Genomic DNA, 19,138 nt, shown 5'->3' with positions numbered 1-19,138 from the left:
CTGTGCCTGTCTTCTGGGGGCTGGAGGTGCTTCCCACTGTGTCTGTGCTGCATCCCCACTGCAGGCAGCTGGGCTGCAGAGTAGGTTTGATTATTGCTGTCTGCACCCCTAAATAGAAATATTGTTTCATATAAACATGAATATTCATATTCATATGAATGAATATTCATTACAATAAGTGAAGACCACCTGTCTAGTGAATGGATTGACCCCAGGGACATCTAGGGTGGGGCTGGGCAGGGGCCTGGAAACTTTTGCCCGTTGCCAGTGCCAGGACTGGAGTTTGGTCAAAAACATACAAATCTGAAGATAATTTTTAGCAGACTGAGGCAAAGTAGAGCCAAAAACATCCTCAAATGAATTTTATTTTTAATTCTAGAGAGTGGCCAATTGTGTACACACACACACACACACACACACACGTATATCTTTAGTTAAAAAACCCAAACCCTCAGCGGTTGCAGTTTGTGCCTTGAAGCCTTCTCCTTCACCTCCTGGATTACCTGACAGAGGAGGTGGAGGAGACGCCCTGATGTTAATGGTCTTTAGGAGGGCTGAGGGAAGGGGATGGGAGTCTGCTCCAGCATTTTTCCCGGGGGAAGTGCAGCAGTGGAGCCTGGGTGCTGCTCCAGCAGGGAGGCAGGACACGTGCTTGGGGGTGCAGTGCTGGACTCATGCCTGGGAGTCAGTGAGACGTGAAGAGTTGCCTGGCTGAACTGAACAGCACACGCCAACTAAGAAAAGAAGCAATTAGGGAGATGGAAGAGGAGGAGTGATGGGAGGGGAAGGGGGAGAAGGATAAGCAGCAGGAAGGAAGAGAGAGGCAGATTGATTTCACAGTTACTGGAATCTCTAACTACATCAGTCACATTTTCTTTCAGCAAATGTTCCAGCATAAGACTGTGGCTGAATCACATGGTTCATGGAAAGTTCAACTCCCCTTATTCCTCTTCTCAGAAACCATCAGCTTGGGACTATTGCTATGTCATGTCATTGCCCCCAACTCCCTCACCTGCCTCCCTTCTCTCTTTTGGATGGATGGTCTGAAAACCCCTTGGGATGCTCCCTGGGAAGCACTAATGAGGAAGAGGGTCTGCCTGCTTTTTCTCTACTATCCCTGCAGCAGCCTTTTTTATCCTGTTCAGAAGAGCATCCTGGGTCTGACAACATCCCACACTCTTTCTCTGAGAGGCAAGTGAGCAAGATCAGGAATGAGTGCCATGTGAGTGTAGGTGTGATGGGGAGAAGACAGAGATGCACTTTTCTCAGCTCATGGTTTGGTTCATCCAGCCCAGCACTTGAGTGATCCTGGTGTATACTCCATAGTGGTTTGCACGTGCACATCCCATTCCCCAGCTGACCAAACCAGCCAGAAACCATCTGCCACTGGGTTCTTTGCAGGCCAGTGGACCTCCAGAATCACCCTAGAAGAAAGAAAAGTAAAATGAAGTGGTGTGATCTGATGGAGCTTTTGCTGCTGCCTAATTATGCTGTCTTTGAGCCCCTTTGTATACAGATTCCTGTATCCCCTCAGCTCATGCCTGGGACATCTGCAACCTTCCTTGTACCTTAGGCAGATGTCAAAAACAGTCTCCAGTGCAAACATCTGACTCAGTTATTCCTTCATCATGCAAATTCCTCCCCCACAGTCAGGTCCCAGAAAGCTGATTGCTCTACTGATTCCTCCTGGTCTGTATGGCGTTTCCAAACGTGTGGCAAGCAAGGAAGCTTGCTGAAATTTAACTGGATTCTCTGAGGGATGGCAGAGAGGAATTCCTTGAGATTGATAGTAATGAAGGGACAGACAGGTTACCATGTACAAGACATGCTAAAGAGGCTGAGGATGTAAGAGACTGGTGTAGTCACCTGACTTGAAAGTGGGAGGTAGAGTGGAGAATGGGCTGAAATGAGAAAAGGGTAATTTAACTGTATTTGGATCCTGTCTAAGGCCAGGATGCTGGCAAGGAGTGGTCATGAGGGCTGTTGTTGGCCGCTTAGATCTGAGGAAGTGTGGGGAAAGTGACCTTATTGGTCATCTCCCTCCCATTTCAGGCTGTGGATTGCATTTGTGAGACTTGGGACACATCCCACCTCCGGTAGTGAACCCTGATCCCACAAGTCCTCTGTCACCTGGCAGGCATCCTTCTTGCCCTGGTAGTACCCAGCACACAGCATCCTGGGAGTAATCATGTAGTGATAAGCCTCGCTGCAGATGTTCTGCTGGATGAGCTGCACATCCACCTTCTGCAGAACATTGCTGGTGTGCCCTGAAAAGCAGAGCACCAGAAGTAGCACAGGTGAGATATGGTGGAACTTCCCGTAGACCATGCCTACCTCACTGCATGCTGAAACCTGGCATTGGAATTTCTCTTCTGCTCTCCACTGTCTCTGACTTTCAGCAGAGCACTCTTCCTGTGTAGAAGGCATAAAATTTCCCTTCATTCCTTTCCCTAAAGGGGTATATTGTCGGCACTTCAGCTTTTGAGACAAGGAGTATTCTGCTTTGGGGAAACCTCTGGGTTGTCAGAGTCTTGGGTTTGTTTCTCACTGAAATGGATGTTAAGTTATTCTGTCTAAGAGTACAAACCAGGACTGTCCAGTTCTGTGGAGTCTCCTGAGTTTTTCCAATTAGGAAGCAGCAGGAACAAGTTAGTGAGTGGGTGAAGACAATAAGCTGACCTGAAGGGCTGTACGAGTCTTTAGATGAAGAAACATGCTGTCCCCATACAGATTACCAGGCTGCCATGCCTGCCTCCCCACATGAGGTTTCAGGGCACTCAACAGGTAACTTTGGTCAACCTATTACCCAAAATCAGGAGGAGCGAAGAAGGCACAGTGTTTTGGGATGAACAGAAGTGTGTTCTGCCCATGACACATCTGAACCTGCGTTTCTGCCTCAGCACTGCTGCAGTAGGCCACCAAGAGATCTTCAACCTACCGCCTTCCTTGAGGGCTCCCCAGCCAGTGATCCAGCAGTGAAGGCCAGGCTCAAAGATGTGAGAAGGAGCAGGCAAGCAGATGGGCTGGATTAAGGGTGAGATGATCACAGGATGATCCAGCTGGAGCAGGGCCACATCATAATCATGGCTGTCCTCCTCGTAATAAGGGTGGAGGAAGAGACGGATAACTTTGAAGGACACCTCTGTATGGCCAGTGGCATTTTGCAAGTATTTGCCCAAGTAAACGGTCCAGATGGAGGGAGAGGCCAGCCTATAGGATGCAGCAGAGGAGCATGGGACCTAAAGGGCACATTTTGCAGGTAATTCTATCCCCATCCTAGCACATGCTGACATCTCCATTGTTGTGACAGCAGCTATGCAGCCTCTTCAGCTATCGTTGCCCCCTCGAAGCTGCTCTGTGAATCCCAGCATTGCCCCTTTACCCCTGCCAACACCCCCAGATAATACTGCACGTATCTATATCCCTTTCTTCACTTCCAAGCCACGGAGAAGCACGGCTGAGGTGCCAGAGGAGGGGAACAGCTGCCCCACGGCATTTTCATTAATCAGAAGAGCCTCCAATCATGCATGACACGGAAAGCAATGCAGCTCTTTCTATCCAGCACCTCCCCTCTCTGTTTACCTCTCATCCTGGAAGCAGTGCGCGGCTGAGACCACCCAGCGATCAGCAATGAGTGTTCCTCCACAAATGTGGCTGCCTCGAACTTGCAGGCTGGCCTGCCACGGCCATTCTCCTTCCACAGAATTCATACCACCAACAATCCTGCCTAGAGGGGCTTGCATCCCACAGTCTGAGGAGGAGACACAGCAGGTACTTCAGAGAAGGAAGGGAACACGATATACTGTGCCTGCCTTTCCTTTCTTACTTAGTTGACTGAAAATTTGACCTCTAATTGCTTGTCTTACCCAGCCAGCCACATGCTTTATGTACTGCCTGGGACAGGTCTAGTGAGCACTCCCTCCCAGCATTCCCCACCTTCAGCTGCAGCCTGGGGATGCCTTTGGGGCAGCATGCTGACTGTGCTAACTGCTGTGCTGTCAGGAAACCCTTTCACTGTATATTGAGGCTCCAGAAAAGAACAAGTAGGGAAATCAAAACATCAGCTCTCTCCCTGCCAGTGGCCATCCAGACATGGGTGATTTTCCTGGCTGGAGCCTTGTACAGTGGCATATAAACTGACACGGTGGTCAGACTGGCAGCCTGTGGGTTGAACCTGGCCTGTGAGACATTGTCTGTCTGGCCTGATGCCTCTGCCTGAAGGAGGCAGGGAGCAGCTGTCCAAAGAGCATCTGCTTACACTCAGCACAGACTTAGCTCGTGTCTGCCGTCTCTGCCACTGCAGAATGGAGCGGGAGCACTGGTACTGAGGTGGGGAGAAGGTGCTGGAACAAGAGAGGGTGGGTGCTTCTGGGTAGTGGGAGAAAACGGGGCAACTTGCAGCTACGTGTCATCCTGAAGCTGCCTGGCTGACGTGTGGCAGATCATTTCCTCACCACAGTGACTCTCATCAGACAGGTCCTTGCAGTCTGCAGTGGTGTCACACAGGGGGTTGGGTTTCTTCACACACGTCCCATCTTCACAGCGGTAAGTGAAAGGACCACAGGGGACCCCTGCAAAAAGAAAGGAAAGCCAAGACTCAGAAAGGGCAGCTAGTTGTAGATGCAGCCTGAAGTCCTTTAAATGAGGAGAAAGGGCAGCAGAGAGCTCGGGGAAACTCCATAAATGATGACAGAATTTTCTGAACAAACAGCTCACAAACATTGTGAGGAGGCTCAGCGAGTTAACTCCCGGATGGCGTCTTTCTGTCACATGTGGGAAGTGCTCTACAGACAGCCTTGGTTCGAACACAGGGGTGGGCATTTGTCATCCCAGCGCTGTCCCCTCCCTACCTTCACTGCAGTGCTCCTCATCACTCCCGTTGACACAGTCCAGCTGCTGGTTGCAGACCCTGCTGAACTCGATGCAAGTGCTGTCCTCACGGCACTGGAACTTTGCAGGGCACACTGCAGGGGAGGGAAGCACATGGGAATCAGGCATGCAAGATCAGGTGTGAGGTCAGGGTCATAAGTCCTGTGGTCTCTACAGCCTCTTAAGCTGTGCTTAAGACCAGCTCTGGTATAGTGCAGTTGTGTAGCTTTTGTCTGATCTGCGCTGTAGGTGTGCCTGAACCCTGTCTTATACTTTGCTGTTGCTGACTTTAATTTTCTTGTCTTGGCCTTAGACCCACCTCAGTACTGTGTACTTACCTTGAGGTGCATGGACTCCTCAGTTACCACCACCAGTCTTAGTCTGCCTGCCTTGTTAGGGTTTTGTAGGACTGCAGCCTGTCTGCTGAGGTCACTGTTCATCCTGCCCTGCTGTCAACCCCTGTCAGCTTATGGGTCACTCTTTCATACAGACCAGCACTTTCCCTTGCAGCTGAGTCATGAGTAACAAAGAATTCTGCAATGTCTATGAGTTTTGGTGGACACTGGAGGATGGAGATGGGTCTAAGCTGCCTGCCCACCAGAGTATGGCTTCTGTTCACAGATTTCCATAGCAGGAACTTGTTCTGTTTGTGTGTACCATTTTCTTACTGCAATGACTGTAATTTCTTCATTAATAGCACAAATCTTCTAGATGACTAAAGGCACATGAAGGTCTGAGGTAACTTGAACTTTGATTTTAAAGACAGGGATTGTTCCATACCAACATAGAGTGAATAATTGGACATGCATTAATGGCAAGAGTATAAGAAAGGAAGGAAATAATAGTGTTTCTATTTTCTTTTTCAAATATAAACCAATGTTGGAAAACACTGAGAAAGTGTGGGGTTTCTGTCAGTCATGGTCTGTGCCAACCTGTGGAACTGAACCACGTGATATTCCTGGGGCCACGGAGAAACTGGAATTCAAGAAAGGATTAGATATTCATGAGGATGAAAATGTATCCATGTCTACAGGAGGGAAGCATGCAAACCCTGGTGTCAGGCAGCTGGATGATGGGACAGAGCACATTGTCAGCAATACTGCAGACAATACAAAACTGAACTTTGGCAATCTTATGTGAGCTCTCATATTTCTAGCACTGAATTAAAGCTTCCTTAGAAAGATTTCACCTTCCTTTGACTTCAGACTTGTCCTACACTTTCCTCTGAATCTTCAAAATTGGCCACTCTCTCCAGTGGTTCAGAGCTCTTTATCTGTGAAAAAAAAATCTATAGGAAACAACTAATATAGGAAACGTTAGTGGTGGCAGCTATATGATGAGCCCCCCCATCACACCAGAGATGAGAGAATAGACGAATTAAGTGTCATGTCTAAGACTGAATTGCTGTTCCTATGAGAATGGGGCTCTGCATGAGTTCTGAGATGCTAAGGATGGAGCTTTCATCAGCACCACCTGCTTTTGGCATGAAGAACTGATTGAGGCTGATCAAGGACTTTGATGCTCCCAAACTGGGGCAAAATAGATGAGTGAGGGTCTGTACAGATGAAGTGTCACAAATGGCCTGGGGGGAAAGAGGAGAGAGAAGGGCAGCCGGTGGGCTTGGGGAAGTGTGAGCAGGGAGGGGGATGCTGAGTGGTGTGACAGCAGAGGGGGCTGTAGGCCAGGGCTGAGGTCGGTTGTAGACCCTGGATGGGAGGAAAGCAGGACAAGGTGAAGGACAGCTTGGGTAGGGGGCTTCTTGCAGGCTGCCTGGGACTCTTGGTGCTCTTGGCTACTAGGGGACTGTCCCAGGAAGGCTGTGCTGTGACAGGAGCCAGAAGCATTACTGCTCTTTCCAGAGCAGGATAAAGCCATACCGCAGTGGGATGAGACTTTAAAGGGCACAGAGGTTTAAGTTCCTGAAGTTGAGGTACAAGGCTGTGCCTTAGCCAAACAAATACTCCCCATCTCTCCCTACTTTAGAGGAGCAAAGGGGCTGTGTCTTGCTGAGACCAGGGACAAGTGGGTAGAAGAAATCACTCACCACAGTTTCTCTCATCCAGCCCATTGGGGCAATCTTTGATCCCGTCACAGGCTGGGACACACAAACCGTTCACCAAACACAGAAACTCCCCAGGACAGGCTGTGAAACCAGAAGAGAGTGATTAGTCCCCAATGACTAGAAACCTCCTGGCAGCAGAGCACCATGGCTTGAAACAGTAGAACTGCACACCCTCCTGACCACACAAATGCTGCTGCAGTGTGCTGGCAGCATTCACCGCACTCTCCAAAATCTGCTATGTCATCTGCTCTTATCAGGAGCATATGGAGCCAGGCTATGCACCAGGGGAAAGAGGGCTTTTCCTGTTTTGTGTCGTACCACTGGGAGAAATCCAGGACAACCACCTGTCTGACATGCCATACAATGGAATCACTGCTGTTTCATGTCTCCTGAATGCAGCAGGAAAGCTGAAACAGCCTCTCTGGAGTTGTTATCAAAACTTACGTGTGACCTTGAAGGGGTTGTTGTTAGACACGTTGGCAGATGCACATATTCAGGGACTAGTGTGCATTACTGGCACCCTTTAGGAGGGAGACGGTGAAACCTTGGAAAGACAGACTGTGGGTGGCATTTGCATATGTGTGTATCTGTGCGAGGTTTTATTTATCTCTTGTTTGCAAAGGTTCCAAGGTGAGCAGGAAACAGCCCTCTCTAAAAGATCTTGTAATCAAAACAAATGTTGCTTCAAGCAGAGGAGCTTTCTCATTGAATTCCCAAGGCCAGTCTGTGATGTTGACATGAGGGTAAGCTTTTAGGCGGTTTTGTGGCCTTGGGTTTAGTTGTGTGGGTGCTCTGGCCACAAGAGGCAGGGCCATATGCGAGAAGCAGCTTTGCACTCTGTGCTTGTAATTGTCTCTTCTTTTCGGGGGATCACTGGCATATCACTGATTTGTGAGCATCTTCCTGAAGGGTGGATGGCACCTAGGGCTCCCAGGCTGTGCCTTGTGCTTCTCCTGGCACAAGGCAAGCGCAGAGGAGCTGCTGGTCCCCTCCCTAAGGCGCAGGGGAGAAGCTAAGCTTACGGTCAGATTGCTTGTACAGGCTGTAAGCTGCCTGGACGCCGGGGCCGGTTAAGGAGATCTGCGAGGTGAAGGTGATGGTGATGTCAGCAGAAGATGTGACTGGGATCCTCTCAGCATAGGCCTGCAGGGTCCGCAGGCCACACAACCTGAGGGGCAAACACAGGCAAGGGGTGTGGACAGGGAGACCAGACACAAGGCAGGGCAAGGAGGCTCGGTGTGGCTGGGGTGGGAAGGGGGTCACACAGACTAGGTGCTGCAGGTGAACCACGAAAACAAAATGCCTTCAGTGTGCATGAGACACGGAGTCCAGAGAGACCCTCCCATCTTTGGACATTTCCCGCGTTCTGGCAAGCACTGAGATCACGCCATGCAAAGCAGTTCATTTCTCCCAGTGTAAGAAGATTCTCCTCTGTCATCTTCCTGAAGAAGCCATGGTGTAGAAACTGTGGCACTGACAGTTTAAGAGAAGAAAGCAGGGAGAGAAAAGGTGGGAATCCTAAGCCGGGGTAACATAACTTCTGGATCAGATCCTTCCTAGGAAGACAAGTTACCTCTACAAGAGCCATGGAGACGGCACTAATGAGTGGGTCAGAGGAGGTTTTGGAGGGAAACAGGCAATTTTGCAATAAGTAGGAGAAACCAAAAGTTGTAGGTCCATCTATCTCAGAGCCTGCTTTGAAGAGATGGGAGCACAACAGGTCTCCATCCTTCGCACCTGGGCAGAGGGGAGCAGTAGCCCCAGCTACATACGGATGCTAATTGTGGGAAGACCTGCAGGGGAAATGGCTGCTCCAGGAGGATATGGAGCTAAGGGGAAGATCTGTAGGGAGGTGGATGCAAGGCAATGGCTCACAGAGATAATATTGCAGAGGTGGTGACAGGCAGATTTGCAAACACAGGAGACGTGGGAGGACACCAAGGTTACACACACAGGAGAAAACCAAGAAGCCTGATGCAAACAGCAAGACAGAGAAAGCAGGTTGGTAGCTTGAAGCAAATCTGTGATAAATGTGTTCGCTGGAGAGAGAGTGAACAAGACAAGCAGAAAAGCAGGAGGCACCAGCACAAAGAGTGGTCACTGAGTGTAGATAAGTATGTGACTCTTCTTCCTCACATATGGTAGCTGAAGTGAGCAGGGAACCTGCAGGGGTTTAATCCCAGCTTTATCCCAGGTGGGAAGGGAGAGACAGAAACTAGGACCCTGTTGCTTTGATCTTTTCAGCCTTCTAATGTTTGCTAATGTTTGCATTTTCATAGTACAGTTTCTCACGGACTTTTAAGTGAAGAAAAAATAATGTTTTGAAAACGGTGCATTCCTTTCTGGTGGAAAGATAATTAATGGACATCTACTTTAACCAGTGTAGTTGGAGAGGTGTCAACCTCATCCTGCAATCGCTGATCATTGTCCAAAATCTATATAAATCGAAGTAAAAAAATCAACGCCCCTCTTTTTGCTCTTACAGCCTAACTGGGTAAGTGCTGTTCTTTCGTGTCTGTCTAAGGACAGGACCCCACCACACACCTTCTGTTCTGAATTATCCACTGGCCTTGGGTACAGGGCAGGTCGTGCTTCTGTCTGCTGAGCGCATAGGCATCAAACCAGAGGGTGACTCCATAGTCAAGGGATGGGACCTGCAGACAAGAGGGTGCAGAGCAGAGGGAAGATAGGTTCCTAGAAGTGTTACAGCACACTCCATAAGTCAGAAATGAGCAGAGCAAATGTGAAGGCCAGACATGTCCAGCCACATTGCAGGTCACTAAGAAGCACCCTCTAAACTGTAGCCATGCCACAGCCCAGGGTGGCTCTGCTGCTGGTGCCAAAGCCTGGCAATTCTCAATCCCTATAAATCCGGTTCTGTCTTAAGACCTCCTCTAGAGATCAGATTTCAGATTCCTCCTCAGCTATGGCATCTCTGTGCCGGTATGGAATATTAGACTTCCTCCCCTTCAGAAATACACCTTATGTGGAGGCTGGGCAGGCTGTCACCCTCTTCTTGCTTCTCATGATGATCTGACTGAGAGCCCTGGCTGTCCCCCCCAACAACACGCGGGATGCTGCCCAGGTTTCGGGGACAGGGTGGATGCTCTTGTGGGAGCTGGCTCTTACCATCATGTGCCAGGTGCACTGCGTGTTGGGCGAGTAGTAGCTGGGGTGGTGGGGGGTACCAATCTTCCCCTGCAGCTCCAGGCTCTCCCGCAGAGTTATGTTCATTTCACAAGCTGTAAATAGAGACTTTCAAAGCGCTGCTCTCTCTCGGTGCAGCCTCAGCCTGGGGAGGCCTTTTACTGAGCACCCTTGCAATACAGAGTGAATTCTGCCCCCATCTTCTCCCTGCAACTATAGCCACTCTCCTCCAGCTTTCCTCACCTTTGAGGGGCACTGCCTGTGCTGAGAGGATGAAGGGGTCATAGTAGCTGTACATGGCTTTCTTCCACACAATGGACATGACAGGGCCAGATGAAAGGACTTCCACGATGGGCTCCTGCCGGCTGCAGCCGTAGATCCTCAGGGGAAAGAGATCAAAGGATGGGAGTGAAGCAAGCAATAAACTAATGAAAGAGAAGGATGAGAAAGAGAGACGATGGACATACGTGTGATTCACACACAGCAGTTTTTAGTAAAGGCACTAACTGGACCAAACAAAGGGCCAACAGCGAGAGCTCCTGCAGCGTAGCGGTGCGAGACATATGCCCACATCAGTGACTTCAGCTGATCAGCAACAGGCAGGTTGTACATCAAGGAGAATCTCCTCTGATGCTGTCTGACACCTTCCCCTGCCGTGGTGTGTGTTGTGCCATCCTGCCTGTCTTCCCGCCACGCTCTCCCTGTTCAGGAGCTACCTACGAGGTGATGAGGTGTTTCTCCAGGGGCCCGGCTGCGTCGTACATCGCCAGGCGGTCCCTACAGTCAGGCAGAGTCCACTCCAGGCGCAGCTTGATCATGTAGCCCTTGAGGCCATGCAGGTGCCAAAGACAACTAGAGGCCAGGTAGTCAGGGCCCTCCAACCTCAGGATGTCATCCTCCTGGACATAGCTGTACCTGTAGCAACCTGAAATAGATGTGATTGTAAGAGGAATGAAGAGATGGGATTGTCACGGGGTACAGCAGTGTAAGCCCTTTTTTAGGGTAAGGCTGACTCATCCCAGTGATCTCGGTTTACTTTTACAGACGCTGTGGTGGCACTGATCCTTTTGTACCATTGCCCCAGTTTCTCTAAGACCTGTCTCCACTTCCTTGGTTAACCTATACTACCTCAGGCTTTAAATATCAGCACAGTACCATTATCTTCCACTGGCTTTATTTAATTTTTCACCTTTCTCCTCTCAGCCCCATCTCCTTCCTGGCTTTAGAACTCCCTCATCTGAATTCCAGGTTTCAGAGGACTTTCGCATCAAGATTTTTGAGTAAATATCAGCAAAAAGGTGAGCTTCTAATAGCATATCTAATGCAAGCTGCCAGACAGAGAACTTATAACACTGCCTGAAATTACTAAAAGCATCTTCAACCATTGCCAAGACAACAGACTCCTAAATGAGGCGCATCCAGTGCAGAGCCACGCAGGAAATCCCCACCCCACTCAGCAGCATTGCATGAGGCCTGGAATCAGCACTGTGGTACCAGTACACCCAGCTATTTCACAGCTCTCATTAAGACCAGGACAAGTCTGAGGTGGCTGCATTGCCCTGGCAGCTGGCATCTCTACCCAGAGTCATCCAGTACCTAGCAGTCGCGTAGTTTGGATCTGGCCAAGCAGCACCAAGCACTGGTGCTCCCTTGCTCCTACTCTCTTCTTCTCAGGATTTACAACTCCTGGAAGCCAACAAGCTTTCTGTCCCCTGTGAAAATCCCTCCCATAAAGACATGAAGTCAAAAGAAAAGGAGAAGGTAGCCTACCCAGAGTGGATTTCAGCACTACTATGTCTTTCACACTGGATTCTGTTGGAAAGAAAATAAATAAAGGAAGACAAACGAAAATAAAAAATGGATTAAAAAAGATTATCTGATAACCCAGCATGTAGATGAGGGCTCCCTTCCTTATGTAACTAACTCACTTACAGCTTCAGTATGGGGCAACTTCCAGGTGCCTATATTTCTGCTCTCATGCCTTCACAAGCCGATCTCTTTGGGAAATTTCTCTGCCCAAGACCCAAATCCAGCAGCCCTAATTCTTGCTTTCCAGCCCACCGGGGACTTCTCTGCCCTTTTTCCTTGCCCATTTTGGTGTGCTGTTCCAGGACCTCTTCCTCTTCCCAGGAGGGCTTGGCATTGCTTCAGGCAATCATCCCCCTCTTCTGCCAACCCCATCACAGAGCACAACCCCACTTCCCAGAGCTTTCACCATCTGCTGTCCTATTTTAAAGGATGCCCCATCACAAATATGGGTGTCTCTGAGCATGGAGAAGGAGTCCTCTTTTGATGACCACTGAGCTACTCAACATCCTTATAGAGTCCACCTTTGGAGGAGGGAGTTGTAGAGAAAGTGACCAGCGGGGGCTACAAATCTCTGCAAACCAGTAACAGGGCGGATAACACTTTAAGAGAGTTGGGCTTTTCTCCAGCCTCCCAGCTGAACTGGAATCAGCCAGAGATCAAGTGCTACTGGGAATAATTGCCAAAATAAAAGGCACAGTGAGGTCAGCTGGGTGTGAGGGTTGTTGTTGTTGTCTGGGGCAGGCCTTTGGTATTCTGTAGCTACTAAGAAAATTTGTGGAGAGGCGTGAATGGTTTTGTCACAGCAAAAACAGTTGTTGTGGGAAATAGGATCCTGCAGGCATAAAGCAGGTTCCTAGGCAAGCTCATGTGCTGTAGGGAATAGTCTGTGCAGAGCTGGTAGTAAGTACGCTTTTATCTGAAGGTAATAAAACCGAGTTCCTGCAGGGAACAGGAAATCCTGAAAGATTTTTGAGGAAGGAGGAAGCTAGTGGACTGGGGTGAAAATGAAACACTGGAGATGCTGGAGAGGTTCCTGTGCTTGTCGATGGTTTGCAGCTCTGTGTCTCAAGGCAGAATGGAAGTTTAGACTGAGCAGGCAGCAAGAGTCCATCAGAAAGCAATGAAGGCTAGTCACCTGCTATCAGCTGGCTGTTTTTTTCACTCAGCTCCACAGGGCAAATGAAACCAGAGGTTAAGTCACTGGCGAGGGGTCATTCTGACTCAGCAGTAAAAGAAATTTTGGGCTTTTGTCTCAGTTATTGGACTGTTCTTCTGACTGGAGACAGAACGGACTAGGGAAAGCAGAAGGAGCTGGATAAACCACAACTGGTGTGTTAAGTCCAAAATAGAAAGAAGTCTTTTCTGCTGAAACAAATAAAACAGTGAAAACAGATGCAAAGGAAATAAGAGGGAACTGGGAACAGCTAAAATTATGGCACCATCATTTTTATTTGTTTATGAGTTGCATTACGAAGTGAACAAATAGTAGGAAAATGCTAGATGGGCTGACTTGGAAGGATGCAGCATATTTCCTTGTGATATCTTTGTTAAGAAAGTTCATTTAAATTGCCTGAGCATAGGGTCTGGTATGCTGGAAACAAATCATAAGTAAAAATAAGGAACTAATGGTGACTGTGGGAGGAGGTGTCTTGATGAGATGCTAATGCAGCTTCTGACTAAGACCTTATAATGATGGTCTGGACAAGGGAGCGAAAATAATTTAGAGGAAATCAAATTTTCTTTACAAGCCCAAAAAATGACCCACAAAACCATTGGGATGTGGGGGTAAAAGTTAAAGAAAGTATGGATAGAATATAATAAAAGCAGCTTCATCTTAGAATAACGCAAGATAGCATGCCTAGGGAGAAAAAAAAAAAAACCAAAACAACTTGGAGATGTAATGTCTCGTGGGAAGAAGAAACTCGGAACTCCAAGAGTAGAGAAGAAACACAGTGTATTTTAATACCTGTGAGATTTGGGACTCCTCATTACAAAGATCAGATATAAGTTCCATTGGACTTGTATTGACTTGCATCGACTATACAAACATGTATCCCTAGTCCCTTACCTAATACCTGCTTTAGAGCAGTTTTGCATGGGTGGCTTTTTAAACAGGCTGTGACCTTCACTGTGAGCAACAACAAATAATCCTTAAAATCATATGTCAGAAGCTGAAGTGACAACAATGCTTTGTCTCAGAGGAAGACTTAGTGGTGACTCAGATATGTTGCCTTTGTTCTCTCTATCAGACAGTCTGGGATAATCTCCCAAAGGAAGGCAGGAAACCTAAGTGCTTGGTATTTTCAAGCTGAGCTGATCAAAGTCATGATCAAAGTCTAAGGTCTTGCTCTACAGAAGCCAAAGCTGATGGGTGAAAAAAGAATCATTTATCTGATCATGGTCAGGTGTATCTCCAACAATTTTAATCCTTCAAAGGAAGGATTTTTTATTTTTTTTTAAAATCAAACTTCTTTTCTTCTCTATCAGGAAAAAAATGCATGTAATTGTATCTCCTGATCCTTACTATTCCCCTCATCCTCTTCAGGTTTCCTCTGTCTCCTTCAACAGACTCCTGGCCTTTTCTCCTAACATTCTACATCATAGAGCAGTTCTGTCTGCTCAGGCCACAGCTGAGCAGCTGGTACTTACCCAGAAGAACCAGAGAGTCTGGGTTGATCCTGTACTCTGTCTGGTAGGACAGGCTGCCCGAGCTGTTCAGGATGGTGGAGAGCTCTTGGTGGAGCACTGTGTTTACCCTCTCAGCAGTTGCCTCCTTCTGCTGACTCTCAGGGATTTGGAGGGCGAACCAGAAGAAGAAGGTCAGAGCTCCCTCCCTAACAGAGAAATAACATGTAAAATATTCTTGCTCTTTGTCTCCAGAATTGCTAGAGAGATAAACCCTGGAGAATTACCCTCCCCACTATTTTTCTGCAAATCAGACATATCTGTGTAGATTTTCCAGCCCTGCTGCTGTGATCCAGAGGAACCTCTCTGAGTGGGGCAGGAGAGCTGCAATATCCATGGTGTGAGTCAGTGCTTTGTGGGAAGAAGCCTTTCCATGCCATCTGGCTTGAGTGATGACCACATGAGCTCAAATTAATGTGGTAATTAATCAAAACTAGTCTAATGAGTAGTCTCATTTCAGGTAGAAATGACCTTTGGGTACTACTGACCAGGGGTTGAAAAGAGAAGCTCAAGACTTCACTGTCTCATCTCCCAGTGGTGACAAGCAGATGATTTATGACCAGCTACCTTACCATAACCCATTAATGCTGGGCAGGCTAGAGCTGCAGGAGACTGTGCCTGGGAAAGTTCTGTTCAACCAGCTGGCAGAGAAAACTGGCTAGGGGAGGGCAAGGAGATGTTGAAATACATCTTTTTTCAGGAAAAGGCTAGAGGGAGATGTGCAAGAGAAACTTTTCTTTCCCCGGTTGAAAACGGAGTTACACTGAAGTTGTAATTTTCCTTAGGTGATGGGCAAATTTAGGGGTGTGGTTTTCCACAGGAAAAAAAATCAGAAGCCAATGGCCATCAGTCTGGAAATTATTTCTGCCATCCTCTTCTACTGTTATGACCTGCAAAGCTGTAGTCTCACATCTGTCCCATTCCACTGTAATCCTGTTCCCAGGTGGTCCAGGCTTCTTGGCAGGAATAATTTTCCATGGTGCATTCTGGCCTCTCCCTTCTGGTGCCTAGAGTCAGGCCATAAAATAGCTTTCTTGAATTAGAAAAATTAATTTCCAGCTGCTTAGTTTCTACTGACAATGCCAAGAAAATTTTGGTTTTATCTCTTCCCAATGATTTTTTTTTTTACTATTTTGAACTTTTGCCTCTCTGAAAAATTTCTCAGCTTTGGCTTTTCATCCTGACCTGGGATGAACAGGAACAACAAAATATCCCCAGCTCTGTTATGCTGGAACCATTCTGAATCTGGACTGTCCAGCTTAGCCTGGAGGTCATGGCAGGGACTGCAGAAGTTGGCCGTGGGTAGATTTCAGTGAGACCAGAGGACGGTTTGCTGGAAGCTTTCACACAGGAACAAACAAATACGCTGCGGGTGCTACTCACCCAAAGGCATACACTGTGCTCGAATTGTAGTACCGGCCCAGCTCTGTGGCATGAATCAGTTCCTTCAGCTGCAATGAGAACATTGTCTGATCACTAACGGCGCAGAGTTACAGTGGCTGGACCAATCTTTCATCCCTCTTGCTGTTCAGGCCCCCCCAGCCTGCCCCCTTCTACTCACTGAGCAGCCTCAGGGGCTGCCTCTGTTTGGGAAACTGCCCTCACCACGTTCTGGAGCTTAGCAGACTCCACCCAGAAGGCTCTGGACTCCACCTGCCCAAGCTCTGGGGAGTACTGGCGGTTGAGGACCTGGAGGCTGCCACAGTAGAACTGCAGGATGGTGGGCTCCAGGTGCCACGGTCTGTAGTCTGCCGAGAGAGGACACCACCTGGTTACATCAGTGAGACGCAGGAAAGAGAGGGTCACCCCTGTGTCCGACTGTCTAAGGACCACCCAGAGCCCCTGATGTGCTTTGGGCTGGGCACTGCTTTGACTACCCCCCTTCTGCCTCCTGCTGGGGCGGGAAAAAACACACGGATTTTTACCTAGGAAATACCAGGTTGCTGCAGCAGCTCCAGCCAGCACAAGAAAGGCTATCCCAAGGGGCACATAGCGGAGGCAGCGACGTGAGTTAGTCTCAGATTTGTCATTTGAGATGGAGCTGGAGTCTTCCTCCTGTTCCTCGGCCTCCATCAGGCGTGTCTGGTGACACAGCATGCCAGGGTCAGGCTGGTTTTTCTGTTTCCCTTTACACCCTCTCTGAAGGTGTTATGCCAGATCTGCCCTCCTCTCCCAAGATCTACAGACCCAAGAGATCAAGGACCTCAAAGATCAAAGGTCTCGCTCAAAGCAAATGTGGGTAAAACTGCTAAATCAATGAGAGACAGGCTTCCAGGACACTGTCTTGTCCACATCTCCCGGTAATCCCTTGGTTTTCAAAGACATTCCCAGGCTTCTGCTTCTGTCAAGACTGCAAATTAGTACACTCATGAATTTCACTGAACACAAGTGTTGTTCTCCCAGGCTGGGAATTGTTTTAAAACTGGTATTTTATTGATCTAGGACTCAATGCAGAAGAAAACCCGGAGATCTGAAATGTGAGCAGAAGTGGCACAAATGTGAGCAGAAGTGGCACAGCCAGTGCCTGGGAACTTGAAGTTACACTTTGCCTGCTGTGCCGTTTTTATCTTGATCCCTAAAAGTAAACAAATGTTGCCATTCCCACCAGGCCCTGTGTTTCCAGGCAAAGCCAATGCTGGCACTGTCTCAATAGCTGAGCTAATGAGAAGAGAGCACCTGAATAACATTCAGCCCTTTACCACCACCTGCTTGTGCCAGGGGACACCTTCCATCTTCCTTTGCCCCTCATCTCCCCCAAGCTGCTCCTTTTGCTTCTTCCTGACTGCTTCCCTTCTGTCGGCCCCGCACTCTGAGGGTAAAAGAAATACCACTGCCTAAGAGAGCCACGTCAATACTGGTTTTGTCACCCACTTTCCTCCTCCTTTCCTCTGCCACCATGTAGTGCATGCCTGCCCTGAAAGGTTTTCTGCGTTTCTGCAGTTGGTGGGGACGGGGATGTGAAGGCACCCACACGGGAGAACACAGAGGTCTCGTGGAACACTTGTGTCCTGTCTCTGTGTTTGTGAGTCGTCCTTGTTCCCAGGGGTGCGTGTGAACATGGGGAGAGGAGTGCACGAGAGGGACTGGCTACAGCTGAGGAAAGAGATGGCCGGCCTCATGCACATTTTAGCCCATGTGGATGCCACTGAGCATCACCTGATAAGGGTGAGTGGGCTTTTGAGCCTCTTCCCCCCAGTCACAGAGCCCCAAGCCCTCCAGGCTGCCTTGCAACCTGGGAACACATTTCCCAGGATGTAAGTGCCAGGTGACTCACTCCAGAGCATTAAACCCAGCCTGGCGAACATCCGCACTTGAACAAGCAGTCACACATCCCCTTGCTCTAACACACCCTTCCAGAGGGGCAGGCAGTACACACAGGCCCAGCACAGACTACCCTCCCTTGCCGCCTGTGGGGCACCTTTCTGGGAAGGATGTCCTCCCCAAGGGACCAAGCTGGGTAGTCCAGGAGAGCGAGGGCACTTCTCCCCTTCCACAGCATCCCTGCAGAAGCAGCAGGCATAAGCACAGGAGCGCAGGTGGAGGGGCAGGGGAGGGAGGGCAGGAAGCAGCAGAAGAGCCTCTTTGTTAGTAGATTTGGTGGCAGGCACTGGGGTTTCCCCCAGAGCCGCAGACCTACCTCTAAAGCCTGCTGCTGCCTGTGAGACCCGGCCCACACCCCGACTCACATCTGCAGGGAGTGGGGGCAGGAAGCAGGACATCTGTTTACCCGGCTCAAGGTCTCCTCAGTGATCGATAACCTGGTGCCATGTCCCTTCAGCTCGGCCTTTGTCCTGCACCATCCTCCTGCTGTGAGTCAGCGCTCCAGCACAGTGGCTTTTTTCCTTCCCTGAGATGGAGGGTTTGGAGCCTTAAAGCGGGAGATGATCCGCAGGCTGAGTAGGGGAAGTCCAGAAAAAGCCCAGGTAGGAGCACCTCCAGCTGTGCGGAGAAGAGCGATCCAGGAGACTGGTGCAGGTTGCTTACGCTGTCCTCCTTGGGGGGAGTTGCTGAGCAACTGCTGTGTATCTCAGCCACCCTCTTTGGTCCCATCGGTGTGTGCTCCCCAGCACAGCGATGGAGCAGATGCCGGCTAGCAGGGGTAGGTGGCTGCAAGAAGGGAAGGTGGCAGCAGAGAGTGGGTCTGCTTACCACAGTGTTCAGGCAGATGAAAGCAAAGCACGGTGCCTCTCATAGCCAACTTCAGAGACTCCCTCTTGTCCTGCTCGCTGCTCGGTCTCCTGACACTGGGCTCCCCACGTTGAGTTGCACCACCACTCACACCTCCCTACAGCGTCTGCTTCTCTTCAAACCCCTCAGTTCCTCCTCAGCTACTTTTCCTACACAACCTTCTGCTTACAGTCCTGCAGGTCTGTATGTACCCCTTTGTTTTTTCACAGAAAGCAGAAACACTGCAGCTAGAGCAGAGTAAACAGAGTTACTCTGTCAATAAATGGGTGACTCCTGACCCAGGGCTGAGCTCCAGCCAGTGACATTGATCTGGGGTTGAGGTCACTTGGGCCAGGGCTCACTTGGGCTTATTTTGGTAGCTGGGCAGGGATAAATATT

The 19,138-nt window shown here is 49.2% G+C and overlaps 1 protein-coding gene across 1 annotated transcript; it reads right to left on the bottom strand.

The window, feature by feature from the left end:
* Nucleotides 1–335: 335 nt before the first annotated feature.
* Nucleotides 336–18,952, bottom strand: TMPRSS6 (transmembrane serine protease 6). The gene is made up of 18 exons (XM_066320174.1): nt 18,210–18,952; nt 16,498–16,654; nt 16,178–16,320; nt 15,956–16,023; nt 14,537–14,721; nt 11,849–11,890; nt 10,799–11,003; nt 10,322–10,458; nt 10,061–10,173; nt 9,476–9,585; nt 7,954–8,099; nt 6,914–7,012; nt 4,851–4,964; nt 4,455–4,571; nt 3,583–3,751; nt 2,939–3,210; nt 2,131–2,267; nt 336–1,424 (listed from the first exon to the last, which is right to left on the bottom strand). Exons 2-18 carry the CDS (start codon nt 16,643–16,645, stop codon nt 1,266–1,268), a joined length of 2,364 nt encoding a protein of 787 aa, XP_066176271.1. The 5' UTR covers nt 16,646–16,654; nt 18,210–18,952; the 3' UTR covers nt 336–1,265.
* Between the last annotated feature and the right edge of the window lie 186 nt (nt 18,953–19,138).

Source organism: Sylvia atricapilla, chromosome 5 (assembly GCF_009819655.1).
Source record: "Sylvia atricapilla isolate bSylAtr1 chromosome 5, bSylAtr1.pri, whole genome shotgun sequence".
NCBI classification, from domain to species: domain Eukaryota; kingdom Metazoa; phylum Chordata; class Aves; order Passeriformes; family Sylviidae; genus Sylvia; species Sylvia atricapilla.
Note: the sequence above shows the minus strand (reverse complement) of the source record. Positions and strands in the feature narration are given on the sequence as shown.

Coding starts and splice junctions, on each gene's coding strand:
- TMPRSS6 (XM_066320174.1), bottom strand. CDS start 16,645: ATGGAGGCCGAGGAACAGGAGGAAGACTCCAGCTCCATCTCAAATGAC. Junction 3,752..4,454: donor GTCTGATGAGAGTCACTGTG/GTGAGGAAATGA, acceptor TCTCCTCCTCAG/ACTGTGGGATGCAAGCCCCT. Junction 3,211..3,582: donor CACTGCTTCCAGGATGAGAG/GTAAACAGAGAG, acceptor TGCATCCTATAG/GCTGGCCTCTCCCTCCATCT.